Genomic DNA, 10,000 nt, shown 5'->3' on the forward strand with positions numbered 1-10,000 from the left:
TCGCAGTGGCACTATGAATCAACTGATGGGAAATGGTGGAAAGTAAGATGGAAGAAAGATGATATGGAAGGAAGTACAGTAAAAGGAATTGAAGTAGTTGCAGCTAGGGGCCGAAGGAACGCTGCAAAGAACCTTACGTAATGCCTACATTGCACCGCATGAGGTGCACTGACGGCACTATCCCCCTACCGGGGAGACTGTAGACAGGAAGCGGAAATGAGGGTAAAATAAAAAGCTAAAAAGTAGGTGCAACCAAGGAGCAAAGGACGTTGAAAACCCCTTTGGCAATGCCTTCTGTGCACCACAGAGTGATGGAGAAAGTATCCCAGTTACTCTTCAGCGACTCAGTCCCTGACCCAACCCGACCTACGAGTACATACAAAAAAGGGTTCGGTCATTTGTCTGTCTACAGCAGTCTTTGCACGAGCATGCTCCATGAAAGTCAGTTTGTTCGGATGTTGTCTGTCATGTGTTATTAAATGTATTTCTGGCAGACTGTACACTTTCTCCTATAGTACATTAGTTATGACACCCGGTTCCTATAATTTGAGCAGAAACAAGGAATTTATTTACTATCAAGACGATTACCAGAATAACTAACAAAAGTTGGCTTTGCCGTATACCTTGAATTGAGTGCGTAATCATGCGATGGTTCTTCATGGCACAAATGATATTTTCTCTTTTATTAATGGATAAATGGGAGTTTCAGCAAAGGTTAAGAGAAATAAGATTGTTTTATCTTGCAATGCTGGGATGAACGCAGTTTTAAATCTTGCTTTTTTTATTTATAAAACCTTGAACGGGATTAATAACTTCCGGCCCTTATTTTCCATTCTTTTTTCTCGACGGCTTGGTGCCATTTGATACAAGCAGCAGTGGGATGTAAATGTGGTTGTAGGTAAACTCCATGGGTAACTCACGTCACTCCGGAGTTTAATGTGAAGTATCCAATCTCTGCATTACCCTTTCATTTCCTTTGAATCCTATAAACCTAATGACTGCGTGGGTTTCTCTTCGTTCACCTATTCCTCTTCTCCTCAGCTTCGGACTTGATAAAGAGGCTAAGGTGCCGGAACTGTTACCTTTCAGAGGATTCTAAAAATGTTGTTCTTTGTGAAAACTGTGATATCACAGCCTTAATTAGTTTTAAGATATGTAAATCAATTGTTATTGCATTAGAATCAACATATGCACCCCGTCGTATCTCAACTGGTCATCCGTGAAACAAATTTTTATTTTCATTTTGTGTTAATTTAGAACACTACCTTTTCAACAACAATGTTACATTACAAATGTCAAATCTGTTTAGCACATCGGTCTCCTACGTCAACCAATTCGTCTTCTTTCTTCTCTACTTTCATTTCATTAAACAACCATGACCTCTTATTTATAAGCTCAAGAACAGCCATCGGTGGTTCTCAGGAAAAATACTTTAAAGAGCCACTGACACAAAGGACTTCCAGCCCCAAAATCCTTGAAATCCCTTGTATACTACTTTGATCAACGGCTTTTTTAATCAATACTGTCTTACCCACGGTTTCAAAAGCGCCAAACAGCTTTGTGAATTAGCATAACATACTGAGATTTATTTAAGCCTTCAGTAGGATATGCAGTTCCTATATTTATAGTAAGTGCCTGGCAAGTGTAGAAGTATGTCTTTGCAGGATATGTAAAATGGGCATGAAGATGATACAAAAAAAAAAAAAAAAAATTGCACACGTTCAACATTTTGTCGAAATAACCAACTGGTGCCAACCCAAACAAATTTTTTTACCCATATATTTATTTAAGTGGAAAGGAAAGCTTTTGTAATTGAGAAGCCTTTAACAATGAGGGCATATACACATACATACATATATATTATACATACACACACACACACACACACACATATATATATATATATATATATATATATATATATATATATATATATATATATATATATATATATATATATATATATATATATATATATATATATATATACATATTGCTACGAGCGTCCATTTGGACTTTAATTTTATTTTTTCCTCGACCAAATTCGAAAACTTAAGGGAGTAACTGAGGGAGTCTGTAAGGGCATCTTGAGTATAAGGGCGAATTTGAATAGGAAAAAAAACGAAGAAAGCCGTGAGAATATTTTTGACTTAGCCTCTTTCCTTAATTTTGTTCCCCAACAACGAAACGAGAAGGGAAAAATTTTTCAATTACATTTTAACGATGTGTCAAACATGATTTATAGTGTGTCATCTTGTCAGACCCAGCTACCAGCCATATGCCAAATCCCAAAAAGGGTCAACGACTCTTAAGGGACCAAAGCCCCATTTGCCATTGTATTCTTTTGTATTACGGTCCGATCTAATTTGACAGAAGCCATTAACAGATAGTTGCTCTCATAATTGTTGTTGAAGCATTCCGCATCCGCGACTCCGTCCCCTCACATCTGCATAACCGCTGCCTGACCTGAATCCTCTCGACCCAATCTAGCACCATTGTACTCTGACTTCCACTCTTCCTCTGCCAGCGTCCAGTGACCCTTTTCTGGTAGTTGCGAGGATTAGCGGAGAAGCTGAAAGGACCCGAGGAGATCAATCCAACCTGAACCAGAATCTCCACGACCTGGCCTACCAATTTGCATCCCACCCTAGCCACTAACTGCGGTACTATCATGTCCGGAAGCGGTATCGCGCCCAACGACTCAGCCCACTGCTATCTCTGCCCTGTGTCTTGATGCTGAACATGGCTAGCTTCCTCTACACCCGCCTTACCTGCAGACTGGACTCTGTCTAGATGTCTGCCCTGACAGCTCAACCAAAGTGCTCATCCTTGAAGTATCTGTAGGACTGTCTGATGAGAAGCATCTTCCTGTCGATTCCATGGTGAATCCCTACATGCTACCCACATCCTTCCTCAGACACCCTGGCTCTGACTACGCCTGTCTTAGTAGTTGTATTTCAACTCTGACTGCTTTGCAGATTTGTATTGACTGCCCTGTTGTGTGCCTCCTCCTGTAGATCAACAGTGCCACTCAAAGGGTTCTGCTAGTGCCAATCTTGGAATCATATTACAGAGATTTGTAGGATTAGTAATTCTGCTTGCAATTAGGTGGTGCCTTTGTTTTGCTGTGAATATTAATGCTACGTTACAAGTGCCACGGAGCCAGACAGTGCTCCAGTAAATTATATTGTTTTAGTTTTAGCATTTACATTCAATCCTTTGAGAAGTAATTTTAGCGTTTTCTGTTCATAGTCTGTGTACCCCCTTGGTCAGCAAAGTTGTTTTTGCAAAAGGCATACTTTTGAGAAGTGTCAAATTTTTGATTTCTCATATTAAACTTAATACCCGGCACACACACTATGACTATACATATGTATATATATAATATATATAATAATATATATATATAGATATATCATATATATATATATATATAATATATATATATATATATATATAAAACGTTCCAAGATGTGGCGGTTACTAGTAACTCGAACAATAGAAGACTTTTGTAGGAGGAAGTACATCTCAGGTGGTCCTTAAAATACATTTATTGCAACGTTTCAAAACACAAAGGTTTCATTTTCAAGCTGTAAAGACAGAAAACAATAAAATTAACATTAAAAGCGCTAAAATACAATTACAAGACATAATACATTGTAAATAACAAGATAAAAACTAATTGTAGCAGAACCAACCATCAAAAGAGAAAGGAAGGACAGAAGTCAGATGGAACAAACCAGAAATGACCGGCAACAGCTCACGTAAGGTAAAGAGTTGTCGAGGAAGACTGCGTGTTCAATTGAGGAACAAGCTGTTTAATAAACAAGGACTCCAGAATTTTAAGTAGTTTGCCACCCGGTGCCCATCCCAATATTCTAAAATCTTTATTGGCGCGTTGTCTGATGTTAGAAAATTCAGGATTAGCAAGTTTGCTACCATTCTATAGCTAACGCCCTTATGGTAATCAATTCTGACCCTTAGTAACCTCTGTATGGATCCCACGTAGGTCCCCAGATTACATCTAGAGCAATTAAACTGTTGGCAACATGTGACAACAAAGATTTCAAAAGCCCCTCGCCTTTTTTAGTATCACTGTTACTTATCTTGACATCTTGTCCAGAGAGGATGGTAGATGAAAAAAATAGCTAAATTGTTAATGACAATTGAAGACTCTCTCCCTATTAGTCAAACTTAAAGCTCAGATCCTTCTCGACAGAAAAACGGAAGGCCCCAATTCCCTAACAACCCCATAATTTGAAAATTAGCTGCCTGTACATATAACATGTATATTACAAGGTTGTGGGAGAGCGTGCATTAGCTTTCTGATGTGCTAACTAATGGAAATCAAGCAAGAATGAATTTATTTGTAACTATCCTAGTTCCTATTGCGGAATGAAACACTATTGTCTCTAGTTACTTGACTGAACAGAGCTGTCACCAGTGGCATAACTAGAGGGGGAGAGGGGGGAGCCGCGTTGGTTCGCCCAGGGCGGCACTGTCCGGTGAGGGCGGGGGGGAGGGGGCGTTAGGGCGGGGCGCCAACATTCTGGTATCTCTTGAGTAGGTCTGGTCTGGCATATAGTTTTCCAGCATATTTCGTTGATATGAGAGAATTCTTCCTAACAAAGCTCGTCGGGCTCCGTTGTAATTCTGCTGTGCTGTTTTTGTTTTAGCTTTGTGAAATAAAAAGTATGATTTCAGATGCTAATGATAAAAATGTACATTTAATTTTCCCCACTTAAGTACTTTTTTATCACGAGAATGGGCCGGCACTTTCAGAGTCCGCCTCAGTAGCCACTAACGCTAGTTACGCCACTAGCTGCCAGAAGGAAGAACCTTTCTTTACACACACACACGTAGCTCTATACACACATATCTTTGGTGGGAATGGCTCTGGAAGGTGGAAACCTCCTGGTTCTCAGAGACTCTCGGGATGAGGTTGCTAACCCCATGCCCTTCTCCATATGGACTGCGACTAACATGGCTCGCTCGGGAATCGAATCTTCCACTTTCAAAAGATATTTTCACTGTAATCCCAAACTTTGTCTCAAGGAGTCGACGGCGTCATGGTTTTCATAATGGTCTCCTATCCCAGTATAAACTATATCGTTCAAATTATATTATGTCTCTCTCTCTCTCCTCTCTCTCTCTCGTCTCTCGTCTCTCTCAATATATATATATAATTATATAATATAATATATATATATATACATATTGTATTTTAGACATAGTATATATATATATATAAGTATATTATAATTATATATACATATACATTATATGATAAATATGTAATACAAATTTACATAAATGGATATATATATATGTATGTATATATATATATATATATATATATATATATATATAGTATAATATACATACTATATATATATAAAGTATATTATATAATTTTAGACATGTATATACATTAATATTATGTTATATTAAAAAATATATAATTATTATATGTGTATACATATACATACGTATGTATATATATGTATATACATAAACATATATATGTATGTATATACTATATATATATATATATATATATATATATATATATATATATATTATATTTATATATATATATCCATATATCCATATATATGTAGATATGTATATACATATATAATTATATATACTATATATAATATATATACATATGTCTAATATATATATGAGAGAGAGAGAGAGAGATATACATATGAGAGAGAGAGAGAGAGAGAGAGAGAGAGAGAGAGAGAGAGAGAGAGAGAGAGAGAGAATATAATTCGAAAGATAAATGGTTTATGCTTTGCCATGTCTATGAAGATAAACTGAAAGTGTTTATTTTTAATTTCACATCATAGAACTGAAAACATAAAATAAACCAAAGGAAAAGACAAAGGAGGAATAAAAACCTCTATGCTTAGCCGCCGAATATCCGGAACCACCTCCAAGTCCGTCCATGAGGTGAAAGGGAAAGGACTGACGTCATGACCTTGTCCATAAGTGGGTCTTACCCAGCTACTTCCTACTGCTGTTTTAAGCGTTTATTACTATTACTTTCTTCCGAGATGCTATCCAATGTATCTTCAGGTGAATTGTCATGCAAACTGCTAAGAACGACCTCTGCCTCCTTCCTGGTTTTAGTTAGTTCCTGTTTGTTTTACTTATTCCCAAGAGCAAAGGTTACGTAACCTTAGGGCACGTCCTCTTCCAACAGCGCCAGAACGATAAAACATTAACGTGTTCCGTGGATCAGACTGTACTACGGGTTATATCTACTGACTGAAAGTAAGATTACATGCACCATACTGATTGTTAGGATTTGTTTTTGCTGAAGATTAATTTACCTCAAACGTATACTCACTCAATGAAGATCTTCATGTTCAGGATGCGAATTTTCATATTTATTTGTTTCTAACACAAACACACAAACTGAATATAGCGTATACTCCACTACTTTATATTCCACAGCAGTCAAAACCAATATTCCACCCCAGTCACTGAATTACCTTCCTTTTTCAGGTATCCATCAGAATGAGTTTGTTGCCAGAGAAGTGCTTCTGCTTTAGTCTGAGGCGTGGCACTATTGCTCAGGGAGTTCTATGTCTGGTAAGTATATATATATATATATATATATATATATATATATATATATATATATATATATTTATATAGTATATATATATAAATAGATAGAGAGAGGGAGAGAGACTAAGAAAATGTCTTGGTATCTTCTTTTACGATAACCATAAGTAAGGTAATTGTAACTGCTATACTCTATAGGTTATGGTTAATACTCTTATTCACGTAAATTAACATAGCAATTCCAAAATATATTTACCAATATCAAGTTACAAAACTAAGCATTGCAATCGAGTTCCCTATACCATTGGGAAAAACTTACCGGCATATCTCCATAATTAACCAGGACTTTTCAACTATGGCTTTTTGAGTTGGTGTGTGAACATCAGTAACTTTGTCTTCAAGATCGGATGATGGGTTGATTTTGACTATGCTGCACATATTCCCACTGAATTCATACTCTAAATTGAATTCAAACTAAATTAACCATCTCCGCCGTGATAGCTGCGTTATGCTTTTAACACGTAGCTATATGAATGTTTGATAGTTTGTCACCAATTTTACACGACATTTTTATACTTTTAGAATATCAAACTATAAATATCTCACTTCATCAGTGCACTAAAAAAAAAGAAAGGCAATTAAGAACTTGAAACAACATAATCCAGTACGATTTTGGAAGACTTTCACGAGGACTGTGTCATGCACTCTATTTTTGTCAGACACTTCATAAAATAGGCTGGTTCCCATGAAAATCTTTTAAGAGTCAATTTCAGCCCGTAATTATTCAGATAAAGCAAGGAAACTAAATCCCTCTTTCGTCGTTGTAGGTTACAAGCAGTATCAACGTTCTGATTGTTCTCACGGGCCTTGGAGATTTCCTAGATCGAAGGATATATGACTTTTGTTGGCCTAACGAAGATTGCTACGACAAGCTAAAAGCTTTAGGTAAGTTGCTATCCTGGAAAATATCTTCTGTAAGGTTACGACAGACTATTTCTTACGACTGTTTTTCAAGTACAAGTTGACTGCAAGGAAATTATTTATTTAGATAGTAGATGACAGTCTTTTGCAAAGAAATGATATATGAGGAAAGGAGGTGTGAGAGGTTGACAAAGAGGCAGGTAGAAGTGTACTGATTTTTATTACAGTCAAGGGAAATATAAATACTTGATCGAACGGTGGACTCTCTCCACCATGCCGTTAGCTGCTGGGTTGTAGGCGGTGGTGGCATGTAGCGACGTTCCCATTAGGCGGGCCAGGGCAGTCCACAACTCCGACAGGAAAACTGGTCCGCGGTCTGTCGTGATTTCGTCTGGCACTCCGAATCGACTGATCCAGCTGGCGAGGAGTGCTTCGGCACATGCTTTCGTGGTCGCCTCCGACATCGGCGTTGCTTCGGGCCATCTGGTGGAGCGATCGATTACCGTCAGGAGGTACCTGGCGCCTTCCGACGGGGGCAGGGGGCCAACGACGTCTATGTGGATGTGGCCGAATCTTCGTTTCGGCTGCGGAAATTTCCCCACGCCTGATTCCGTGTGCCGACTGATTTTGCTAGTTTGGCAAGGCACGCAGGTCCTGGCCCACTCGAGGGAGTCCTTCCGAATTCCATGCCAGACGAACTTCTCCGTCAGGAGGCGCACCGTCGTCCGGCCCGAGGGGTGCGAGAGTCCGTGTATGACGTCGAACACGGCTTTCCTTCGGGAGGCTGGGATCAGCCGGGCCGCGGGCGGCCCGTGCTGATGTCGCAGAGGAGCGTCATGCCTGCGGGTCCGAAAGGCACGTCTTCCCACTTGAGGGCGGTGATAGCAGTGCGGTATGCGGCAGTCTCCGGGTCGGCAGCCTGTTCCCGGGCGAGGTCTTCGTAGTCGACCCCGAGACGCACGGCGTTGATTTCTATCCTCGATAGGGCGTCTGCCACGGGTTCTTCTCGCCAGGCACGTACTGGATGGTGCAAACCGAACTCTGCGATGGCTGCTAGGTGCCTCTGTTGTCTCGCTGACCAAGCGTCGCCCGCCTTGGTGAAGGCGTGTACCAAAGGGAGGTGGTCCGTCCTGATCGTAAAGGGGGAGCCCTCGAGGAGGTAGCGGAAATGTCGCACTGCTTGGTACACTGCCAGAGTTCGCGTCGAACGTGCTGTACCTCGTCTCGGCGGCTGATAGTTTTTTGCTGTAGAAGGCGAGTGGCTGGGACTCGCCCTGGACCACCTGCTCGAGGACAGCCCCGCAGGCGACGTTGCTGGCGTCGGTGGTGAGGCGTAAAGGTGCAGCAGGGTCTTGGTGGCATAATGTCGCCGCTCTGGCGAGGGCCCTCTTCGTCTCGTTGAAAGCCTTCTCTTGTTCGGCCTCCCACGTTAGGGCCTTTGGATTCCCTTTCAGGACCTGTGTTAGAGGAGACATGGTGCGGGCGGCGGCGGGGATGAATCGGCGGTAGTAATTGACCATTCCGATGAAACTCCTGCAGGGACTTGACCGTGGTTGGTGTTGGGAACTTCTGCACCACGCCTACCTTCGAGGCCATGGGGCGCACGCCCGTCGCGGAGATCTCGTGTCCGAGGAAGTCCACCTTCTCGGCGCCGAAGGTGCATTTGTCGAAACGGACGACCAGCCCGTTTTCCTGCAGGCGCTTCAGGACCGCTCGGACGTGATGTATGGTGCTCCTCCAAGGACCTGGAAAAAATCAAGAATATCGTCGACGTAGCAGACGTAGAAGGGCAGGTCCCCCAGGATGCTGTCCATCAGGCGCTGGAAGGTGGCCCCTGCATTCCTCAGGCCGAAGGTTGAGTAATGGAAAACGAAGGAGCCAAAAGGCGTGATGATGGCAGTCTTGGGGACATCCTCGGGGTGCACTGGAACCTGGAAATAGGATTTTAGGAGGTCCATTTTTGTGAAGACCTTCGCCCCATGGAAGGGCCCCTGTTTCAAATCCTGGCATGTTTGGCAAGGGGTATTGGTCGGGGATTGTAACGAGGTTGAGTCTTCTGTAGTCTCCGCAGGGCCTCCAGGTTTGCCGTCAGGTTTCTGTACCATGTGCAGGGGCGACGCCCAAGGGCTCGATGCTTTCTTGCAGATGCCCATTCGTTCCATCTCCGAGAACGCCTGCTTCGCCTCCTGGAGGCGGCCTGGAGGGAGTCGTCGGAACTTCGCGTGTGTCGGGGGGCCTGTGGTGGCTATGTGGTGGAATATCCCGTGCTTGGGCGGCGTCCCTGCCGCCTGACGAAGTTCCGGCTTGAAGACTTCGGGAACTCCTGCAGGAGGGTTGCCGTATTTGTGGGGGGCGATGGTACAAATTGTAGGGGCGCCCCGGCCACTGCTGCTAATGGAAGGGTAAGGCATGTCCCGTGTCGAGGAGGCGTTTGCGGCCCACGTCCACCAGGAGGCCGTTCTGCGCCAGGAAATCTGCCCCCAGTAGTCGGGATCCT

The 10,000-nt window shown here is 42.0% G+C and overlaps 1 protein-coding gene and 1 long non-coding RNA gene across 2 annotated transcripts in view; one reads left to right on the forward strand and one right to left on the reverse strand.

Moving 5' to 3' along the window:
• The window catches only part of LOC135196210 (uncharacterized), a 63,986-nt gene that overhangs the window by 6,510 nt on the left and 47,476 nt on the right, over positions 1–10,000 (reverse strand). The window lies entirely within an intron of this gene.
• The window catches only part of LOC135196209 (uncharacterized), a 59,210-nt gene that overhangs the window by 1,814 nt on the left and 47,396 nt on the right, over positions 1–10,000 (forward strand). The window contains exons 2-3 of the mRNA XM_064222836.1: positions 6,520–6,606; positions 7,410–7,527. Coding sequence (XP_064078906.1) covers positions 6,520–6,606; positions 7,410–7,527 — 205 coding nt within the window. The remainder of the gene's footprint in view (positions 1–6,519; positions 6,607–7,409; positions 7,528–10,000) is intronic.

This window comes from Macrobrachium nipponense, chromosome 17, assembly GCF_015104395.2.
Source record: "Macrobrachium nipponense isolate FS-2020 chromosome 17, ASM1510439v2, whole genome shotgun sequence".
NCBI lineage: Eukaryota > Metazoa > Arthropoda > Malacostraca > Decapoda > Palaemonidae > Macrobrachium > Macrobrachium nipponense.